General features: G+C 43.4%; 2 protein-coding genes across 2 annotated transcripts; both read right to left on the bottom strand.

Annotated features, from left to right (window-relative positions):
* Window positions 1-2,005: 2,005 nt before the first annotated feature.
* Window positions 2,006-3,660, bottom strand: LOC133912328 (anaphase-promoting complex subunit 11). Its single transcript, XM_062354997.1, has 2 exons — window positions 3,460-3,660; window positions 2,006-2,490 (listed from the first exon to the last, which is right to left on the bottom strand). Exon 2 carries the CDS (start codon window positions 2,480-2,482, stop codon window positions 2,228-2,230), a length of 255 nt encoding a protein of 84 aa, XP_062210981.1. The 5' UTR covers window positions 2,483-2,490; window positions 3,460-3,660; the 3' UTR covers window positions 2,006-2,227.
* An 11,393-nt stretch (window positions 3,661-15,053) lies between these two features.
* Window positions 15,054-16,152, bottom strand: LOC133912327 (uncharacterized). Its single transcript, XM_062354996.1, has 2 exons — window positions 15,705-16,152; window positions 15,054-15,327 (listed from the first exon to the last, which is right to left on the bottom strand). The coding sequence occupies exon 1, from the start codon at window positions 16,044-16,046 to the stop codon at window positions 15,708-15,710; it is 339 nt and encodes a 112-aa protein (XP_062210980.1). The 5' UTR covers window positions 16,047-16,152; the 3' UTR covers window positions 15,054-15,327; window positions 15,705-15,707.
* Window positions 16,153-23,609: the final 7,457 nt, after the last annotated feature.

Below are 23,609 nucleotides of genomic sequence, written 5' to 3'. Positions count from 1 at the left end.
ATGGGTACAACGTTGCATACCGTTTCAAAGATTCACCGTCACAAAGTATAATTGCAAAACTACGGAAACATCTGTAAACCTTGCTAGGTAGGCGCATTTGGAACTGCAGATTTCTTACGGGCTTCTGTAGCATCCGTACAGTGAACGCTCAAGTATTACAGAATTTTTTCTAACTATTACCAACATGACCATACTGGCAAAATTATGCCAAAAAGAGGCTCAACCGGAAGCTTCCCAAGAAATTTCTCTTATAAACACCAAGGCGAAACAAATTTCTAATACGCCTCTGATCTATGGGGGCAACACACTCACATGGTATCCCCAGGCTGACAACTAGAATCAGTAGTCACTAGCTGGAAAACATAGACAAGGCATGCTGTCATGCACACACTACCAAACTGCTCGTCACAAACAACCTCATTGTCACGTAGTTGCACGCCGATTCAGAGACCCCAGGTTGCTTTTGTGCGAAGGCTCAACCGAAAAAGACAGTTCACCTGGATGTTGGAGTTTTGTATCAGAAGAAATCCGCAAAAGGGACAATAATACAATCCAAGTATCTAAACGGCAACCCTGGTACTAAATTAAGATCACTGCTGTCATCCATCATCTGGAGAGAGCTAATGAAGGATGTGATGTCATCATCACGACAAGCATTAGCTGCTTAGCATGAAAACTAAGAAGTAGCGGCCACGAAATGGCAGGGCAAGGTTGCCCGCCGAACAAAATGGGACAGCACAACAAGGTGCAGCTATACGAAACAGATTCAGGTCGAAGGACCATGGAAAAGTCAAGACCCACTCAGGATGTCCCCGATCATCGGCATGGAACCGAAGGCTTGCTTGATATACTCATTTTAATTATATGGAAATATTGATTGTTTGGATCATAAAGAAAGGGAGATGTTAATATATTTTTTAGAAACAGATAGACAGTAAAACTGCTTCTAAAATAGTATTTCCCCTAACAACTCAAATTTGGAGCCAGCTTGCTCACGGAAAAATGAACGAGGCAGCGAATGCCTTAAGCATCTTGTAAAACCGTTAGTAGCACAACACTAAACAAAAGAGTAATTTTGGGGCAGATCTGCAATGAAAAATAATATTCACTCCCAGCTAACCGGAATAGGAAAAGTTCCCTCAGGAAGGCACTAATCAGCCATACTACCCACCTAGATTGCATAGTGGATGATGCACACTCCCTACCACCCACCTAGATTGTGAAGCCTCCGGGTAAATCTATGATCTCATGGAGCGCAAGCACATGCTTACCCACTAAAAACACTTGATTGCGCCTAAAGTTACAAGGAGTCCCAAATGCAACAAATCTCGTACTAATTGAGTAAATTACGGGCAGCTTATGTAAAAAGCTTAAATGTACTTGTAATTACTAGAAATCCAATTTTTCATAAGGAATCAAAGTACCAAACTACAAGGCAAAGGAAAGTACAAGCCTCTCTATGAAGGCCACAAGTAACTCAATACACAATTCAATCTGTCCAGATTAAAGCTAAATAATGAGCATGGTGATATGTTTATAAGCGCTAACAAACAATCCATGCAACTCTATAAGCTTTAAGGTTTTATTATCGGCACATTGTACCATTACTGCATTAGTCTGGAAGAAACAGAAGTATGTAACAAACTGATAGAGATACACAATTTTGGAAGGAACAGAGGATATAATTTACCACAATAGCACAAATTTGAATGCCCTGTAAGTTCTATTTTTTTAGTTTCAGATAGTCCCTTTCCAGAATGTGGCCTAGCACATGCTCCTTCAATTTTGTTAAGACTTAAAGTGAGACCTGCAAATCTATGTATCACTATTGTTGTGGAAGTACAGAACAGAGATAAAAGCAACTAAGCATGCAAGGCTATATACCTAAACCATTTTACCAGAACAAAATTTATACAACTGACAAGCTGTTGTTGACACTTGTAATCCTTCAGAACGTAAACAATCAGCGCACGCAAATCCACGATAAGATCAGGAAGCTCAGCCCTTTAGAAAAATTATCATTTCATTTGCTCAGTCACAAACTCAGAATCACACACAGGTTCACTTAAGAAGGTGCTGACAATCAGGATTTGTAGTTTGCAGCAAACAACAGAGTACTTCAGAGACAGAATCACTAAAGTTCCAGTAAAACAACACATTCTACTTTTCTCCAAGGAGAAATGAAAGCCACTTGATGTTGATACATTTCCGGACTTGCCATTGTGCCTTAGCCCTTAAACTGCCATTCTCTACGGCACATGGGGCAAAGGGGCGTGGATGTTTGAGAATTGACCCACTTCAGTATACAGTGAAGATGATAAGCATGGTTACAGGCACCCCAAATGAGTGGGCAATCATCACCAGGGAAGTTACAGTCAGGGCAGCAGCCGTCGAATGCCATCCTGCATATGCCACAAGTTTCATCTTGTGCATCCCATGTCCAAGAAGCTACCGCATGCCACTGAAGAATCTTGACCTTCATTCAGTTACCTAATGTGCAACAAGAGATGCATGAGACCATGGTATGTGTACCTCAAAAAACAAAAGCCATGGGACTCATTGCAACTTGTCATTTACTAATATATAACTTCTACTAAAACTGAGTGCAAGAAAAGTTGTTACAAACCCCCACATCATCTTAAATTCTAAAAGCCAGTAGATTTATCATCTAGGATCAGACTTGCCAGTTCCTTCAAAATCTTGGCCCAACAGCAACATTCTAGAACATTACAAAACATTTGAGGATTTGGAAGGGGAAATATTCTAAAGTACCAGTATCAAACAGTGGCGAAGCTAGCAGCAAAACGACGGTGGTGCACTAATTGTACATCGAGCAACACATATAATTTCAAAACGATATATGGTAAATAGGAGTCTGTTAGTAGCAAAATTTGGATTCACCGTGGTGCATGCGCACCACCGAGCCACAACGTTGCTTCGCCACTGGTATCAAATGCATAACTTGGGGTACCATACAGGCCTTTTTATTTCCATTTTAGTATCATTGCCAAAACATAAATCATACATTTGGTGTTTAGCAACATAAACAATACCCTCTAAGAAGAAAAAGGAAATAAGCATAGCAATTTGCCTTTTAGTTCAACATGGAAATAATATACTAAAGACATTTTACGTTAGCCATTTTAAAAATGGTGCTCATCCCTGCAAAGCACGGGGACAACTCTAGTATTCAACAGAGTGTGATGACGCTAAGCAAAGTCCTATCGCGTGAACTGAGATCAGTCGATCTTGCGTGCGCTGAAGGAGAGTCTATGCGAAACCAAATCACCGCCGTGAATGGATGGATTAGTTAGCACTCCACTACACAGCAAGAAATCTGATACTAATTGATGGAGTGACAGAAATAATTGGATTTGATTGCTCGCAGTAGGTAGTCGAACTCCCAGAAAAAGCAACTCTCAGAAGAAAAATCCATCCAATAAAGTTAGGGTTCCTTACCAACGAAAGAAAACTTCCAGGTCCAGATGGATTTCACTCCACGCCAATCCAATACCAGCAGTGGAGGAAAAAATACGACGGGGCTATGACGGGAGAGCTCCTTCCTCGGAGTGGCTGTCGTACTACGGTCGAAGGAGGCAGGTTCGGCGGCGCGACCGCGCGGCGCGGGCGGGGAAGAAGAAAGAGGAGGATGTAGTGTGGACGATGCTTTGCGGTATCGTGCTGGACCGGGCCTGACAAAGATTGGGCCATTCCGCGGTGAGCTGCTCCCTCCGCAAGCCTGCGATCTGAAAGGCCTAGAGCCCGAGACCGGCCCCAAGTATGGCCGCGCGGTGGCGGCAGTGCGCATCCCCTCCGGGAAGGGTGTGGATCCGTGAGTTTTTTTACATTTTTTAATATTAGTATTTAAATAAATAGATGTCAATTGAAAAGATTTGTATAAATAAACATCTACCATCTTTTAAAATAACTGCTGCAGCTTTTTTAAAGAGCGGTTAACATATTATGATAGCATGTGTACCTCTTACTGTCTTCTGAGATGACGGTTAGTCCACATACTTCCCTTACTCCTACCGCTCTCTCAAGGACGGTTAGCCTAATTTTATTATAAAAATAACAAAAATCTTAGAAATTATCTAAGATAAAAATAACAAAAATACTAAAAAATATTAGAGGGAACATAGAATAAATATATGTAAGTGAAATAAAAAACACACTGAATATTAGATAGAATGTGTACATAAGATGGGTACATAAAATTTGAACATTACTAATAGTATGTAGGATATATCTAAGATATATATACAACTTAGGTAATAGATTAAAGATGATATAAGCACCTTAAATTCAACAAGTACAATATTCGGTAGAATAAACATTATGGAAGAAATGACTCTTGAAACTGTATGTGTCTTATCTCTCGTTCTATCCAATGGTAATCGTATTCTAGGGATTTTGGTCTATGTGGTGTCGGTATATATGGAAAATAATCAAAGTTAGAATCTTAGTCATCTGCCCCGTCGTCAGAGAATTCGTAACGGCGTGGAGTTCTCTGAGGAGTAAGTGGTAGAAGTACGTCCTCTTGTGTTTGTTGTCGAACGATCACCTCTTTCACGGCGGCTCGAACCATCGTCTCTTTCACAACGACATGAATGTCTCGAAGGACCACCTCTGCGTCTCAATGTCTCGAAGGACCACCTCTGCGTCTCTAGTTATGTCCGGGTAGGCAGCCATCATCGAAGAGTAGATGCAAACCAAAAAAGTTCTCAATGAGTTTGTTCAGCAACTCTTCATTACGAGGGAATACCTAGTATAAAAAAGAGCATACAAAAATATAAACGTATCTTAGACATAACAATTAACTGAGACACGTAATAATGATGAACATACCTTAATGTACTCCTCGCACTGCTGAGGGTGTATAAATATCATGTATGCTTGCTTACTAAAACACTTTGCTATGTCGGCTAGTTCGCACACCCTGATATAGCTCTGACGGCACTCTAACAAGTGCATCTTTAGGTCCATGGAGGTCACAGAGCTTATCGTTCGCCACCATTCTTCCGTGGTGAAACAGGGACAGCGGGTCATGGTATGCCATTTCGACATCACTTGTTCACGTTCTCCTCCTTGAACACATCGTCACCTTTTGCCTGAGTCTCCCTTATGGTAGTGGTGTTTTGAAAAATTGCTATGCCATGAACTTCTCATTGCCTCGACCTCGCCTTTTATAAGCAGGGATCGATAGTGTATACACCAAGTGTAGGTATGTAATTTAGAGACAGTGCATGCATTGGATACCTTTCCACAACGAGCGGTCACTGGACTATGAGTAGTCAGTAGCTTGCGGCCACATTGGTATAAAAAGGTGACTGCGAGCGGTTCCGTTGGTCTGAAAAGTTGACAGCGAGGGGTCGCATCTACTTGAAAAGGTGGCAGCGAGAGGTGACTTCACTCTAAGAAGCTAGTAGAGTGATGTCACATGGGATTAAGAAATGCATTAATGATATGGTAAGTAGTAATGTCTGAACTTGTAATACATAGAAAGCATATGTGCAGTTACATCGCTCATAAAAGGCGGCAGCATGCGGTCACATCACTCATAAAAGGTGGTTTCGTTAATTTGAAAAGGCACTAGTGTGCAGTCACATGTAGTACATAGAAAGTAGACACGTCCAAATATATAAGACTAGTTTGTGAATCAAACATGCATCATAAAACAAATATCTAAGTTACAAAAGCAAAGATAAAATCTTACTACAGCATCCCCCGCTGTCATTGGCTATTCCCACCATCATGGTCCTGTTGTTGCTGCCACTGGTTCGCCCTCACGTGGCCCCTAGAGTAGGTTAGGTTGTCTGGTGGAACAAACTACCTGGTAGGCCTAGTAGTGATCAAGGGAGTTGAGGTCTCCTCCTAGGTCTACTGTGTCGGTAGTGGAGCAGTGGGCAACTGGGACCACGTGACGACATCGTAGTCCAGTGTGCCCCTGAAAAAGTCCCTCATAGGCTCATCCTTCTGACTCGGGTAAGACGACTACGATGGTGCCGATGTTATCCATGCATAATCACTAGAGGGGGCTGTGAACGGGTGAATGTATTAGATACGGTAAACGTTGTACCTATATGGTATGCAGGGGCAGCTGTAGACAGTCGGGACTAAGTGCCAAAGTAGGGTGCGAACGGTGGAGGTGTAGATGAAGACGTCCTGGCTTCATCACAGTAGTAACCTGCAGAAAGATGATTACATTGATATACTATCGAATATATTGAATGCGGTAGTATATTAACGTCCATTACTTGAGAGGCCAGTGAATGGTGAAGGTGTCGGCGCTAGCCATGGTCTAGGTGTCAGTGTTGATAAGTGTGTAGATGCACCTAATATAATTTTTGAAATTAATGCATCAGTAATAAAGGGATATCACCAAACATCGTGCATATGAAAAATGCGTACCTGTTGTTACCGACCTTGGAGGTCGTGGTCAAGGTGGCGGTGTGGATGGTGGTCCTGGTGGAGGTCATTGCACATCAGACCTCCTGAATGACTCTGCGTGGACTCCACTAGACCTGGAAGGAGCATTGGTAATGTTTGTGGTGGATCGTCCTAAGGTAAGCTTCAGGGCCCGGGCGGTCTTATAGAAAACCCGCGTCACAAATCCCGGTATATTCACCGTACTAAGCTGAATCCCTTGCCTAAGGCGTCCCATGGCTCCAGCCGCATCCTTATGGATATCGTATATGATATCGACCTGTTGAAACAAACATGAAATAAGAATTTCAGTTCATAGCGGTTCATATGAGATTATATGATGACAAAAAGATACGTTAATTAATATACCGCTAATGCAGTGTCCTCGTCACAATGGCCTGGGTAGGCCTCCATAGTAGAAGCAACATGCAGCCAGACATTACCTGGGGCGTAGGTGACCCGTGTACGTGTACATGAGACGTACCACCGTAGGTACACCTTGAAGCCCGTGTCGGCGAAATGACGAGGCTCCTCGACAACATCCTCAAGGGTATGGGCCCACATCGAGACGTAAGGCGCTAAGCGATGTGCCCATAGGTTACCACCCGGTTGGCCATTACATGTATACCTACAAGTCAACCACGTTAGATAGACTAAAAATGAGATTAAGAATGCTATAGATTATGTATTTGATTTTAGTTACCTGTGAACGTGGGGCAGAAACGTGCGAACGTTGATGAGAGGGAAAACCAGGAAGCGTCCAAGCTACCTCATCATGCGGTAGGGTGAGTACTCCTTGACGTAGATGTCAAAGACGAGTGGCTTCTTCGTAAGCCAGTAGTCCTCATCGTGGCCGCGCAATGGAGATAGACTGAAAGGCGCATGGTCTTGTATCATCAAGTGGTTGTAGAGCGTCCAGACCACATCCTCTGGACGCAGACGGTCGAACTGCGACCTAAAAAGCTTGTACGAATTGTGAGCCTGCTTCTGCGCCTAGTGCGACTGTGAAGAAAAATAGTAAGAAACTAGACTTAAAACATGTGGCAAGTAAAACAGAGCTACGTTTCTTACGTGCCCGACGTCGACACCACAATAAGCCCATGGTGGGCTCGTCCTCCTTGGGTTCCCCGTACTATTTCTCGGGGTATGGGGAGTGGTCCATAACGGGCCGGCCGATCGTGAACTGCTCGTACAACTATAACTGCAGCAAGAGTGGACACCCAACAAATGTGGGTAGTGGCTCTTTCATGCACATGTTGCACAAGGCCTGATACGTCACCGCCATAATAGCGGAGGTCCAGCTGAACTCGGGGACATCATCGAGCTTCGCATATGCGATCCCCCTCATATATAGAAGAAGGGTCCTCAACTCCAGGTGGCCTTGGCCATTGGTGAACATAACCCAACTGAACAACCAAAGCAAGTAGACCTCCAAGTGCCTCGCGATTGAGTACACACCAGCTTTCGGGTGGATGTATGCAGGGTTGAAGTAATGCAAATTGTGATGAGTAAAATATCTTGAAAAATCGTAAAGTAAATGAGAAAGTAAATAGTAAGGTACTTGGAACTGGAGGATCCACTTCTTCGTGGGACCCTGTGGACCAAATAGGAACTCGTGTACGTAGGCAGGTGTGTTGTCTGTTCGTTGAACTAGGGTGAACCACGCGAGCATGACATTCATCCAGTCTGCATCCACGTCGATGACTCCAATGGTGGCTCCGGCGCAAGGTAAGCCTAACAGGTAGGCTATGCCCTGCAACCTCGGAGCCACCTTGTCGTAGGGGAGGTGAAAAATGTGGGTCTTAGATCTCCACTGGTCGACCAGTGCAACAATCTGCGAGCGGTCGAAATAGAATCTTCTCGCAACTGCATCAGGGTTCTCTATCGCTTAGGCCTTCACCAAACGACAAAGTGGTAGGAGTCCAAATGTTACCGACCTGTAGCATTTGACATATTAACTGACTGTAGAACATGCAATAAATAAATTATCAGGAACATACATAGCTAGCTCATGACATACCAGTGCTTCCAACTATCGTTGATGTAAGTAACTCCCAGAGGCCACGTGGTCGGAAAACTCCTAAATCCGTCTGGTAAACTGCAGACAAGAAGTTGCGATGCTTCTTGTTCACTGCAGGGTCAAGAAGCTCGGGGGTCAGTAGGTGCACCATATCTGTATTGAAACCAAAATTAAAGAGTCTGTATCATACATATACACGCAGTTGCGTGAACAATGAATAACATACAAGTACACACAGTTACATGAACAATTACAACATATAGGTATACAATCAAATATAAATGTAAGGTCTAAATACAACGTACATAAGTAAGGCGATCAGCTTACAAATATAAAATCAAGATACACTAAACACATTCACACTTGACTGTCGTTATGACCCTATCTACACAAAAGGTGCATTTTTTGGATAATTTTTGTATGTATGACCATTTTCATCACACTTACTGTATCGCTTCACCCTTAGACCTGCCTCGAATTCATCCATATCATTCCAAATCCGTTGAGTTTGTCGACGTCCAATGTGTACTTCATATTCTCTTTGTATATCACGTACATTCGCGCGAGACCTGGATCACTCATAAACATGTCAACAATGTCGTAGCCATAAAACTCATGATTCCATGTCTTCAGTATCTGATCCATCATAAAGTAGCGTGAAACATATTGTCGGGGCAGCCATTGGACTTCCCACATATAGCTATGACGTGTGTATACAACCTATGTACCAATTGTGGCTTCTGGCACGTACAGATGTATGTTTTATTTCTAAGCATGTACTATTGCACATGGCGCTCACGTCTGCCACCCGTACGACCCTTATCTCAGCAAAAAAACACTGAACCTATGCTCTTTTGTTCCCTCCTAATTTACGTGGTGCATATGTGCCTTATTTGTGGCCTTCTTCATGTAGTCACATAGCATCGACCCATATAGCATATGATTATCTGCCATTGCCTTTGAAGTAGCTGCGCAGTGATCAATAAAATATCTGCAAGTTCCATGCATAATGCCTTCAACAATTCCAACACCTTGTTTTCATGATATCCTCAAAGCGTCCGATGACCCTCACTGACCACTAGCTTTGAAAATTCATGATTCTCCACTCTGCAGGAACAGAAGTATTTTCCTCCTTGTCGGATGAATTCTTATTGGCAATGGCTTCTCTGAGCTCCTGATCCTCCATATCTATCTCTTCAACTATGCTAGAGATGTGCTCTCCCTCATCGGCTACACCCCTCGGTTGCATCTCCTGCACATCCCCAACGTCTTACTCGTCCCCCACAGTTGCTGGATGTGCTTCATCCACCATTGACTGACTTGTTCATGCTACTGTTTCCCTAATATTTTTCTCTGTTGGATCCTTTTGGTACGTTTCAGCTAGCAGTATAAGAGAGAGACCACGTTCACATGCTATATCTACGTACTGCCTCTAAGTAGATGTCATATTAATCAGGATGAGCTCCTCGAAGCACCCCTGATAGCATGGCTTAGCATAGCTCTTAGCTTAAGCTCATGTTGCTAGGCATCCAGTTGAAAATAGCGTATTAACCACTTGCGCATGCCCATTATGGTCCTCTAATCGACTTTACTAAGTCTCTTGATGACATGCTGAAATCTAGAGAGATTTACACCGCTAGGATCATAACCAACATGATCTTCATCATAACATATCTATAAATATAGCTTATCGGACATTCCTGAAAGCATCCGAAAATATATCCAACGTTAATACCAGAAAACTATTCTTCTGATTATCGAAACTCTGACAAAATTACCATAACCGATGATCACCTAACAATACGTTTAGTTCGCTACAATCAATATTGCTCCTAAGCAAACTAACCAATTTAAAATAATTAAACCCCCATCTAATTAATATATTTTCTAATTATCTATAATTATTAACTACATCACTATTTTGCACAATCTAAATAATTGAAATTACCATACTCTAAATACAACTATATATTTGATGGCTATCCTACCATCTTGAAATAGATCTTTATAACATACTACAAAAGACAAAAAAAAACCCATTTTCTGATTACCTTGCTAAACCCTATGTCTCATATAATATAACTACCATTATGTTGATAAACTCTAGATCTAATAAAAACATAAGTCTAGAAAAATTATCGAAAACCGAGATCCTAAATCCACGTATCAAAAATAGTAGACCTTCATCACACTGCCACTCTCTCCTCTTATCTCCATCTCTTCCTTTTTTTTTCTAGATTTAAATGCCTATTTTGACTAATTTTCAACCTATTTATAGTGTGTTGGATTATGGAGGTGCACACGGTGGGGAGGACTAGCTGTCCCTGAGAGGGTGATAAGGGCTCTAACCGTCCTCTAAGAGGACGGTAAGGGAGAGCTCAAGGGGCCTACCCACCCTCTAAGTGAGCAGATAGAGGTGGTATGGGCTCTGCGCTCGGGGATAGAGCCTAATTGCCTCTTGAGTGGACAGTAAGGGATATCTGTGTCATCATAGCATGGTGATCATCTTTTAAAAGAGTTGTAGCTTTTTTAATGACGGTATACGTTTATGCAAAAAAAAAATTATCAGATATCTATTTATTTAAATATAACTATTAGAAAATGTAAAAAAAAAACTCTGGATCCGTGAGATCATGGATTGATTGATGTAGTGGAGAGCGACCGATTTGTACTGCTGGGCCTGCTCGGGAATGGGAGGGCGGAAGGAGCACTGAGGACGAAAGGAGAGTCAACGTCGTCTGCTTCCCACGCATCCGAGTCTAAGAGCTTACTGGGCTAAGGCTAAATTTTTTATTTTCATATTTTCTAAATAAAAAATTGCAAATATACGTATCTATTTTGAAATGTCGCAAATCTAGACTATGTGCATGTTGCCTTTAAACAGAAAATAGATTTAAAATTAAAAAATATTACATTCTAATACTCTCAAAATTCAAAACACTATCAAAATAGTCATGAATTTTTTTTACAAAATTATATGGTGTAAAGTATGTTATTATCTAGCTTTCTAAAAATATTATTATTTTTCCATAATTTTACATGACTATTCTAATAGTATTTTAAATTTTGAAGTATTGGAATGTAATATTTTTTTTAAACCCGTCCCTCTTCCAACCAGCAATAAGAGTATAGATTTTTAATTTTTAAAATAGACATATATATTTACATTTTTATTAAAAAACACAAAAACTTCCGGGTCGGTCAACGCGAAAAATCCTCGGCTTGTTCGCCGTACTTTCCAAGCCGAGAAAAGAACGAGAATCAAGACTGGCACCCGTGGGGGTTGGAAACAGCTGCAACTGCAAGCCAAGCCTTCCTGTCCAACGGAAAAGAAACAAGTGAGCTCCAAATCTCCCATCCACGCTAATCCATTGCAAAGGAAGGGAAAAAATATTGGCTCTAATTGAAGCGGATGGATTGCTGACCAACGAAAAACAGGGAAAAAAAAAAAGGAGATTTCCGCCATCGGTCCTGAAGGCCACCAGCAATCGGTCTGGAGCGAGCGGAAAACCGCGTCATGGCGTTGATTTCCGCAAACGGCCGACAGTTTGTGAGCTGCATCCGGCGAGGCAAAGAGCTTCGCATGTGGCAGCACCAACAACAATAAATTCCAGTCTTTGCGTTGGCTGCAAGCAGTGCAAAATTTAATTCCATGTACTAGGAGAACTGAGGGCTTGGTAAGATCTAGGATAGCAGTAAATTGCTTGCCTCCCGTTAGCCGAAACGCGACGCTTTTTCCGTCCAGGGCGTGGAAAGAATGGCATCTGCTTGCGGCGTGTAACTTCTCCAGCTGGTTGGTACTCCTAGCCTGGTTTCCAGCACGACCCCGAGGAAAGGCTGAAGTTCGTCCCAGCTTCAGGGATGACAACTATTCCAGACGCGCGCAACGCGCAGACGCGGGTTTGGGGCCCAAACGCCGAATTCGCACCCGCTTCATCGTTCGTAGAACCGCGCGAACGCAGGTCCTCAGCAGTACTGCAGAAGCGCCACGGTGTCAACAGTAATTTCAGACATAGATACGGTCCTCTACAGTGACACATCAGTACTTTCACTGTAGCACCGGTTCGCCTCATTTATTTAATGTAGCATACGTGCTGTAGTAGCGCTCTGGTTCGTTCATCATAGATTGAACGATCGGGGTTGGCGTTAATGTGATTTACTGTAGATCCTTGCATCTCAATGCAGAAGATCCCGATCCACGGCCGCGCCACCTGTTCTGAAGACTCAAGTGGGAGCCGGTTTGCTGGTGTAGCAGGGGTGAAATGGGATGGAATAGGGTTTTACTGTATTTAAAATTATATTTTTTTTGTCGAAAATGGATTCAAATACGGATAGTTCGGATACGGATATGATCACGGATACAGTTGGAAATGAATACAAATGAATATGCATCAAAAACAAATATGATCGGTGAATATTTACCTGAACATAAAAGATTACTCAAATTGTATGCAAGAGCATGACAGAAATAAAAAGCATATTCATACTAGAAAGTTATTACGTAATAGCTGAGATAATATAATTCATACACTTGACCATTTAGATAAAAAAACATAACTTAGTTCATTGTAACTTCACAAGTTCACAAGTTATACTTGATACAAGTTCACACAAACACACAATACTTAAACTCAATATACATATTTAAACTTAGTTCATTATAAACTCACAAAGCTTGTAAAAGACTAAAGATAATATATACATAAATGGAAGAAAAGATCTTCTTCAAGCGAGCCTATCGTCGTATGGATAGTGCCCAACGCCATTGTTAGATACAATGGGAACCGGCAGACAACTACGTCCATACCCTTGATTGGCGTCCAGTATGGTGTCTAACGATTGAGATAGAAATATCCCATTTAAAAAAGTAAATATGTTGCTCTTTCAAAGAACGACACATTTAAAAATAAAAATAATCCGTTCTTTTGCTCTTAAAATTCAAAACACTATAAAAAAATATCATAAAAATTCTAAACAATTTTGGTGATGTAGAGGGTACTATAATTTAGCCCAAAAAATTTCAGATAAAATATATGATATCTACAATGAGAAACAAAAAAGATAAATTTGTATGGATCATATTTGGAGTTGAATTTTTTTAGAGCTAGATTATATGATTCTCTATTATATATATATATATATATATATAATTTTTCATGATTTAAATTTTTTAGCATTAGAATATTGTTTTAGCCTTGGGTTTTGAATAATATCAGAATTCAGGTAGTCCGAATATCCGACGCCGATGCCGATTCTGTCTAAAACTACTACGCTGATTCTGATATCGATTTTGAAAAAAAAAATCTGATGCCGATTCCTAACAAAAATATTTGATGTCGATTTTGAAGAAACTACCAGTTTCTAGTTCCGACCCATATCGATGGGAAACTATCTTAGCTATTTTCACCCTAAGTATAGTAGGCTTCCTGGGTGTGTGCTCCAGTGACTTCAGATAACGTGCCAGTGGCACCGACGAGGGTCGTTGTGATGGATAAAACTGCATTTTCATATTTAATTTAATTTTTAAATATATTACGAATGAGAATATATCGACCCAATAAACGTATCATACATGTCATCAATGTGAGATATAGAGATCTTATGATGACGATGCAGCGGATGACGACAAAGAGACAACAAACCATGCACACAGATGCCATGCGGCCACGCCTGCATACTTCACCCTAGCCACGGCCTGACGAAATGAGTGGGTGGAGGAGACAAATCTTTTTAAGTTATCTCACCCCACCTTCACTTAATAAGGTGTAACTAAAAATATATCCTACTTTTATTTAGTTGGATGTTTAAAATTTATTTTAAATTCTTCTTAAATACAATGGGCTAGATGCATATATCTAACACGTTGAACAGTCGTCTCTAACTAGGTCCTGAACTTTCAATACCGTCTCTGCAGGTACATGGCTTCACTGATTAGATAAAATAGCCGGAGAACCTCACTAAATTTCAAAAACTATAAACCCAACCGATTATGATGGAGAGCATTGGAGTGAGGCTGACACAAAGGGCGAAAGGCCACATTTAAACGGGAGGAGTCATTATGAGTGTCATGCATGCTTACAGTACATTGACACAGTAGTTGCAGTAGCAGGTGGTAGTAGTAGTACAAATAGATTCCCGATACGGTAGGACCTCACGCAGGAACATGCCCGACGTACGGACACTAGGATTGCACAAGTTAATACTAGTAGCTCAGTGCGTTCATGCAGTTCCTCCTTTTTTGCTCTTGCACGTCTAGTCATGGTCAAAACAACATGATCACCCTTGCAAGTCTGTCACTTTTGGGAGCTCACACACTTTAGCAAAGAAGCTTATCGGAGAATCATACGGCATTAGGGGGGGGGGGGGGGATCTTGTGGCTCCTGTTTCTTTTCCTCCAATGATTCAGGTGATCATGTCTCTATCATACGATGCTAAAAGAAAACCAACATTTCCTCATCGAAACAAAGGTTGGCTGGACAATTTGCAAGAGCTGACAAACAAAAGGTGTTCAGAAAGAAAGAAAGCAACTGCAGTAGCATGCTTACCTGTATTTGCCCGACTAGCGATCAAATTAGTCACGAGCTTAAAGGAAGAATCATAGAGGTACTATCATACAAAGCATTTCCTTTTTCAAGATTCATTCAATCCTTCTTCAAATGTTCTTGAACAAATTAGGCTAATTAGCAGGCAGTAAAAAGCAACCTCAGGAGAGCTGCTTTCAATTCTTTCCTATAACCAGGGGGCCATAAACACAATCTCATGAACAAATATCTTCCATATTTTGGGAGCAAATTTCCTTAGCAAAATACACCCAACACCCATTCCTCGCACACTGCTCCAGCATCTTCCATCCCAATACAATTCCACCAAGATCCCGGGTTCTGGAAAAGAAGAAAAATGAGATTAGCGGAGAGAATAGAACATCACAGATCATCATTCAAACGAACCAGTACCATCTTGTCTGCTTAAAAAGGAGAGGCCAAAGGATGGCAACTTGTGATGAGTTTGCAATTTGTTAGAGATCTGTCCTATGTGCTAGTGAGTTCTTGAACCATTTTAGGAACGACGTGTGATGAGAGACGCATGGGAAATAGCAGTCAATCATACATACATACAAACTGAAAAACAAAAAAGATTAAAGCTTTCTGCGAGATTAAACTTCTTGTGCAGAACCCATTGACTCAAAATCTTAAGCAGAAGAGCAGAGGATCCGATCCGAGGAACCGGGGGGGGGGGGGGAAGAAGTGGTGGTCCGTACCAGTCATCCATGGATGAGTTCAGAGCACTTGGCCTTGATCCAGCGGAACCCCCTGCGGAAGGAGGACTTGATCTTGCCCTCCACCGAGTAGGCCTTGTAGCTCGCCACCCGCCGCCTCCTCTTCACCTCCGGGTCGCTGAAGCACCACGCCGACCCCATCCCTCCGCCCCCGCCCCCGCCGCCGCTGTTGGTGGACGCCGGCAGCGGCGGCGGTGGCGACCTGGCGGCGGGCTTGACGAAGACGTCGATGCGGCGGTCGCCGTAGGGCACGACCTGGCGGTCGTAGTCGCTGGCGGGGGCCGCGTAGGGGCGGTACGCGCGGTCGTAGTCGGCGGCGGCCATCGCGAGACGAGACGACGCGGGGACTGCGTGGGAGTCTCGCTCGCTTGCGGGTGGAGAAAGAGAAACGACGCTGCCCCTTTTCCGTTTTGTTTTTTATCTTTCGGTCTCTTTCGGCGCTGAGCTGCCGCTGCGCTGCTAGTCTATTCTAGCGGTGGGGACTCGCGAGCCTGGCTGCGTTCCTGCGAGTTTTCCGAAAGCTCCTGTGCTTACGGTATTTTTAATAGTTAGAGATAGCTGTTGTTTTTAATTAAGAGAATATATTTTTTAATATTATGATTAATATGATTTTTATATTTATATAACAGAGATGAAGAGTTAGTACTTGTAAATCTTATGCTTTTCTAATCATGACTTCTATAGCATCCAGCCTCTGCCAAATAATGACACTCTGCTAAAAGTGTAAGCCTAATCTATCTCAAAACTAGAGATTTCTATGATTTTTTTTGCAAGGATTATGCTTCAAACATTACAGGTTGGTTTATAGCTTTGAGTTGTAAGCACGAAAACACTTGCATAGACATATTCGGTGTTTTCTAAAGTACGCAACAGAACCCACACATCTAGACCTTGTGTTGCACATCTCATGCTCATGGCACCAATTGCTTGACTTGGTCCGACTCTGACACCATTATAGTCGTACCGGTAGCTGTGTCCATTAACATTGAGATAGTAAATTCCTAACTCGAAATTTAGAATTAAAAAAATCTCCTTTTGAACTTTCAACACAAAAGGTCAACGTTCAATCACCATTAAAAAAAGTGTTGACGATTGATAAACCAACGATTTATCAAATTTGTTGAAGAATAGAGGATGCTTGAGTAGTCGAATAAAAAAAGAACACATATAAATTTTTAGACAAGTTTGAGCTTTTCTAAGGATAATAATTTTACGTCATGTTTATCTTATATTAATATGATCATGTTATAAAGGGGTGTAATTAGTCTAGATAAATCTATAACTAGACGGTAACTTCCTCTATGACTTATGTTGGCTTGTATTACTTGTTTCGCCTTGTAATGACTTCACATGACTTGTTCTCTGTAGGGCCTCTCGGCTCCATATATATATATATGGAGTGTTGTATGTCATCTGGACTTTTTCTTCCTATTCCTGGAGATAGACCTATAGGACATCTTGGATATTTGCGGGTCGTTTTCTTTCTTCCAAGGATCCCCTTCATAGAGATAAAGATATACCATAAGAATTAAGAAAAATCATGTGATACTTGCATATAGTAACTATCCATTATTCATCGTCAAATCCCCCATCAGTACATAAAATAAAGTTTCGATGGTTCAAATACATAGTTAGCAAGATAAGTTTGTTGTCCGACCATACCATCGAGTAGGACTTGGGTCCCTTGTTACAGTGAAAAATCTAACCTGGTTCTCTAATTTTCTACTCTGGATTCTGAACACCTCCGAGTCCCCAACAGAATTCTCAAGAGGATGTTCCATCTGAGTAGATTCTTTATAGGCCTCGTTCTATGTAAGGAAAAAAGTTTGTTACTGATGAACTTTGAAAATTGAAATGTCGCAGTAGAGATTTTGGACAGTGGTGAGAATCTTTTCCTGTTATATCATCATGATTACGGTAGCAGCGCGAGGAGCTGAACTCCTCGAGGTACGACGCCAACTGTCCCGCATGCGCCGAACATTAAATGCAATGTGACGATAAAGAGAGAGATCATGGTCTCAGGTCGTGCCACGTCGTTAGCCGAACCATCGTCCTCGGGAGCCCCTGCTCTGCATAAAGGCAAAGGAAGACCCGCTTCAACGTCCATTCCTCCGTCATAGACTGCTCCCCATCGCACTCATCGTTCTCCATGCGCCCCTGCTCCAAGAACTCCCCAAAAAACCCTCTCAGCAATCTCTCCATTTTCATGGGCAAGAAAAGGATCGAGAAAGAGAGCTCCTCTACCGACGAGATGGCGAGCACAATCCCGGAATGATAGGAGTCAGAGATTACGGAAGAGGTTTTGGAGAAGGCCGAGAGCGAGGAGGTGATTCCTCCCCATGTTCTGATTCCCTGCATGCCGGCGATAGGGCAAATGATCTCGAGGATGGACACTCACAACTCGGTGATCTTCCTTGACTTCTTCCGCTGCAGGTTTGGCCTTCCTCCATCTAACTTCTTTCTCGAGGTGCTGGCATTCGATGGCCTAGAGCTCATCCATCTGAACCTCAACTTTATCATAATGTTGAGTGTCTTTGTGCATCTGTGTGAGGCCTTTCTCGGCTTCCGTCCATCCCTCAACCTCTTACAATACTTCTATGTCCTGAAGAGGCTCCAGAACAAGGTCGCCGGTGGCACCATATTTTGACTCCGAGGAGGCAAGTTAGCGGAGTGCATCGACTTCACCACCAAATCCTCCTATTCGGGTTGACACAAGAAGTGGTTCTACTGCCAACCTAGCCCGAAGGGGCTTCCTTACCGGGGCCTGGTGTCGCTATCAAGGGCTGCATGGATAAAGGAGCCGGCGATGATCACTCTTCACCGGAATCTTATCAAGAAGAGGAATCTGACTGTAACACCCCAAAACCCTGATCCAATTATTAAGCATGCATATGCATATGCATCATGACATCATGCTTCATGTTGTTGATTTTGATTTAAAATATTTAAACACGTTCCAAAATGGTTACATAATCAGTCAATATGTGTTCCCACCATACATGTATTATGAGTGAAAAATGTTTAAACACTTTCGAAATAGGGTCCTTTGAGAAGGAGAATAAAAAGAAAAAAGAAAAAGAAAAAGGAAGAAATGGGGAAAAGAACAAAGGTTTTCAGCATGTTAGCCCTTCCCGTGGTCTGACCGGGAACACCCGCGATCTAACCGCCAGAGCACAGAGGCTCCACTTAAAGCCATCAATCAACTCTCTCTCTCTCTCTCTCTCGTTCTCACTCACTCACTTCCCTTCACCAAACCCAGATATATATATATATATATATATATATATATATATATATATATATATATATATATATATATATATATATATATAGAGAGAGAGAGAGAGAGAGAGAGAGAGAGAGAGAGAGAGAGAGAGAGAGAGAGAGAGAGAGAGAGAGAGAGAGAGAGAGAGAGAGAGAGAGAGCTGATCACCTTAACCACCTCGACGGCTGGAGATTGATGGAGAGGACTTCCCTGAGTTCCCCAAAGGCTTCCCCGAGTCCTTCCACACGACTTCTTCCACCTCAAGGCCAAACCCCACCCCAGAATCTGATCTTTGAATCGAAGCTTCTCTGGAGTTGCCCAACCCCTAGAAAGCTTCCCACACTAAGGTGAGACTTCCCCTACCATTTCCCCATCATTCTCGAGCTCCAAAAAACCCCTATTTCATTTAGACCCGAGCTCACCCTAGCCATGGACTTCATACATGGGGTTTTTGATTTTGGCCACGTGCGTGTTGCCCAAGACACCCAAGAGACACTTCCCTAGCCTTGTAGAGTAGATTGGTCCCCTTCTTGGTCAAAGGCATCACTGGAGCCTTTGCCGGTGATCTCATCGAGGTGTCATTAGCCAGGCCCAGCGGTCTGATCATTGTTAAGGCTGATCTGATCGCCAGTTTATGACTTGGCCGGTCAAACCTCTAGTTAAACTCTATAGTCAGGAGTCAGACCACCACTAGGGCCGATTTGACCGCTACACCCACGGTCTGACTGCCAGGTCTACTCAGTATTGTTTTCTTCTTTGTTCGACTCCCACGGTCTAACCGCCGCCTGGGTCAGTCTAAGTACATTGTGACCTTAAGTTATCTTATACGAGGTTCAACCCTCTTTTAACCCAATCGCTTAGGCGTTCTTTTGCAAATGTTTTTGTAACATGGCGCATGTCGGAGGATGAACTCCTGTCGCAGGGATCCCGAGAGACCCCTTTTTTAGAGATTCGGCCGGGGGATGATCCTGGACGAGCTTGTTTGGGAAATAAGTGTGAAACGGAAATAAATGCGGTGGCTGGTGGGAGATGATCATCCTAGTGCAAGAGAGATGGATGCACCGGGGTTTAGACAGGTTCGGGCCGCATGGGGGCGTAACACCCTACTCCTGTGTGAGTGCTATATCTATCCTCGAAGGGAATTCTTCAAGGATGTATCTGGTTACAAGAGAGCAGCTTACAGAGAGCTTGAGGCTCTCGTGTTCTAGCTTGGCTTGAATGGGTTCGAGCGTCTGCGTCCTCTTTCTTTTTTCACACACTTTTTTTCCTGTCTACCGAGAGCTCTCCATCCTTTCCTTTTATAGGCGCGCCGACCTTGACTTATCCAGAATGGGAAAGAGGGGGCGCAAATACCAAGGTGCCACGGAGAAAGGCGTCATCATTCCGTCTTGGCGAAGTGACAGGGGCGGTGGAAAAATGCGGCGCGCATCCGACCTCCCGCCACTGTGGATGCCCTCCGGCGCCATTAAGGGGGCCCACCGGGCAGCCTCAGAGATGCCCGGTGCGCCCACCCTGTCTTGTTCTTCTGCCAGGGCAGGGTGGCAGGCGGAGCGCTTCGATTCTGGCAATGTTATCCCGAGGCATCCAGATGAAACGGGACGGGACCCGTGCATTTAATGGACCCACGCCCCCCTACCAGTGCATAGCAGGGTCTGACACTGGGGCGTGGGCAGCTGAGAATGTCAGGATGTCAGGATGTCAGGCCGCGCGTGCCTATTAAATGCGGCATTGGGCCTTTGACTGGCTGACACCCCGACGATGGGACTCTTCGAGTCGTCGGACGATCTTGCGCGAACCTTCGGGGAACCGAGTCCTCGGGGGCTGCCACGTGCAGCCCCGAGCACTCTCTCCCGAGCACTTGGGTGAGATCTTCGGGGAACCGAGTCCTCGGGGGCTGCCACGTGCAGCCCCGAGCACTCTCTCCCGAGCACTTGGATGAGACCTTCGGAGAACCGAGTCCTCGGGGGCTGCCACGTGTAGCCCCGAGCACTCTCTCCCGAGCACTTGGATGAGACCTTCGGGGAACCGAGTCCTCGGGGGCTGCCACGTGCAGCCCCGAGCACTCTCTCCCGAGCACTTGGATGAGACCTTCGGGGAACCGAGTCCTCGGGGGCTGCCACGTGCAGCCCCGAGCACTCTCTCCCGAGTACTTGGGTGAGACCTTCGGGGAACCGAGTCCTCGGGGGCTGCCACGTGCAGCCCCGAGCACTCTCTCCCGAGCACTTGGGTGAGACTTGGATGAGCACTTCCTTCCCGGTATTTGGACTCTGCGGATCATCGGGGAACCGGGGTGCTCGGGAACCTAGAGGCTACGGCCCCGAGCACCTTCCCCCGGGACTTAGTTTCTTCTTCTCCTGCAGGGTGGACCCCGCGGGATGGTGACATGTGGCGGACGGCCGGTCCGGTCTCGGGACTCAGGGACCCCTGGTTCCTAATACACCGACAACGCATTACATCTCTTTCACAATCATGCATCATAATCATACATTTCCGTTCATTCATTTGTTTATTCGATGCGTTCTTAAATTGTTTAGAGAGTGACGCGTCGACGGTTCAAGTGGTCGAGGCCAACACCGAACCGGAGTTGTTTTGTGGGCGAAGTGCTGGAGCTACAAGGCAAGCATCTAAGCATATTTCACCTATTACTTCGGATCATGTGGTGTCTAATTTGATATATTATTGCTTTATATATGTTATGCATGTTAACGATTCGATGTTGGGAATTGGGGGTAGAACCTATGTTGATGTATCATTTCTATCTTGAACTATTGATGATTCTTATCCTTGTAACCTAGGTATAACCATGTTGAGGTCTAACTTAAAATATATCTGAGATGCTTAGTAATGCATAGGTCATCGGTAGAAGTTGAGCGGTGTTTCGACCATCATTCATGAGCTATAGGGCTTAATTATTACTTCACAATGAAAAAGATGTTAGGATGTATGAGTTGTGAGGATGAGACGTGATGTTAGTGGTGCCAGGGGTAGTTCGGGAAAGGAACCCGAATGCCATAGACTGCTTGCATCGATTAAGCACTGACCGTTGATCGCCGTTGTTTTAAGCACTTTTTGTACTTCCACATATTCTATAAATGTACGAATGAGCCGATTATCATACATCATGCTAACGCTTTACTTGCGATCCTATGACGCGTAAGAGAAAAAGAATAAGGAGAAACAAGGTGGCGGGGAGCTGAGGTGTCTGGGATACTCTCGCGGCAACCTCGGTGTCATAGGGGCTTGTGCAAATGGGTAGTTCCGGGTATGAGAAACGTTGTCTTGGGGTCCAAGAGGATAGACCCAAGTCATCTGGATAAAGATGTACCCCTACAGGGTGTAAGATTAATTCGAATTGCCACACTCTCGGTTATGAGTATGCATATGTTCATCCACATCAATCGTAGAGTTTCTAGTGTTGGTATGTTGCGGTATGTTGAGAAGTGGCTAATGTTGGTTATGTTGGAGAGAATATGATCAAGTGACGGATATATTTATGGTTATTATCTCATGTTGGGAAGGTGCGAGTTGTTAAGTTGTAGATGCTCTCACACTTGAGATGATAAAATGCTTTTGCTTCTCAAATTGATTTAACATTGTGCCCGATTCCTTACTACGCATCATCAAATGCATAATCCTTGGAGTCGGGTTATTATCTGTACTCAATATGGAATAAGTCTTGCGAGTATCTTGGTACTCACCTCGCGTTTGTTGAGTTTTTCAGGTGAGGAAGTAGTGTACGGTTATTTTACACCCATCGATATCGGTGATGGGTAAGAGTAGTATGGGCTTCTCAAGTTGTTTTGTGGCACCGCCTATTTTTTGTTGTCTACAAACTTTAATTCTGCCATGTAGTAACTCTAACCGGCTAGGAGATGAAATTGTTATAATTGATTCTCTTAGTGCTTGCCGTTCTGTAAATTGTTGACCTTGTAATAACTTAAGGACCTGTAATATATTTATATTACTCGCTCTTTAGTACGTCTTGATGTGACAAATCTTGTTGTAAAGACTTGTGTTTCAATCTTGTACATAAAACACATGTCGAGACTACCGGAATGGGATTCAGGTTAATCATTGTTGGTCGCGATCATTGTGATGAGACGTGGGATGACACGTGGCATGTCAAAAGATAGATGTGTGTTACCTCTCATCTTATTAACTGATCGTCCTAAGGATTAATACGAATACTATTTGGATGGTTCTTCACACTGACGACGTACGACTTTGCCAGGGACTTCATCAAGCGTATCTTAGTCCTCTAAAGTTGAGGATTACCGGGACTTGCCTTTTTCCAGCTGTATTAGATCCGGCCTGAAATAGTGTGATACGTACTTCTCGATCCTGAGTAGCCATATGTAAGGAATCTGTAAGATCTATCCTCATTGATTGTTACTTTTTCTCGCAGTGTACTCACTGGAGGTTGTTGACAAGAAGGCCAGGGTTCTTTTTGAAGCCATCCCTTCTTCCAGCTATAAGGACATCCCGACTCCCATCGTAGAGTTGGACCCCGAAGCTCAGGAAAGAATCATGTCAGTAAGTACCCTAAAAAACTTTCTCGATTCTTGTCTTTCTTTTTGAGTAGTCGCACTTGTAGTGACGGTTATTGCCGACTTGGGCAGCTT

This window comes from Phragmites australis, chromosome 3 (genome assembly GCF_958298935.1).
Source record: "Phragmites australis chromosome 3, lpPhrAust1.1, whole genome shotgun sequence".
Classification (NCBI taxonomy): domain Eukaryota; kingdom Viridiplantae; phylum Streptophyta; class Magnoliopsida; order Poales; family Poaceae; genus Phragmites; species Phragmites australis.
Note: the sequence above shows the minus strand (reverse complement) of the source record. Positions and strands in the feature narration are given on the sequence as shown.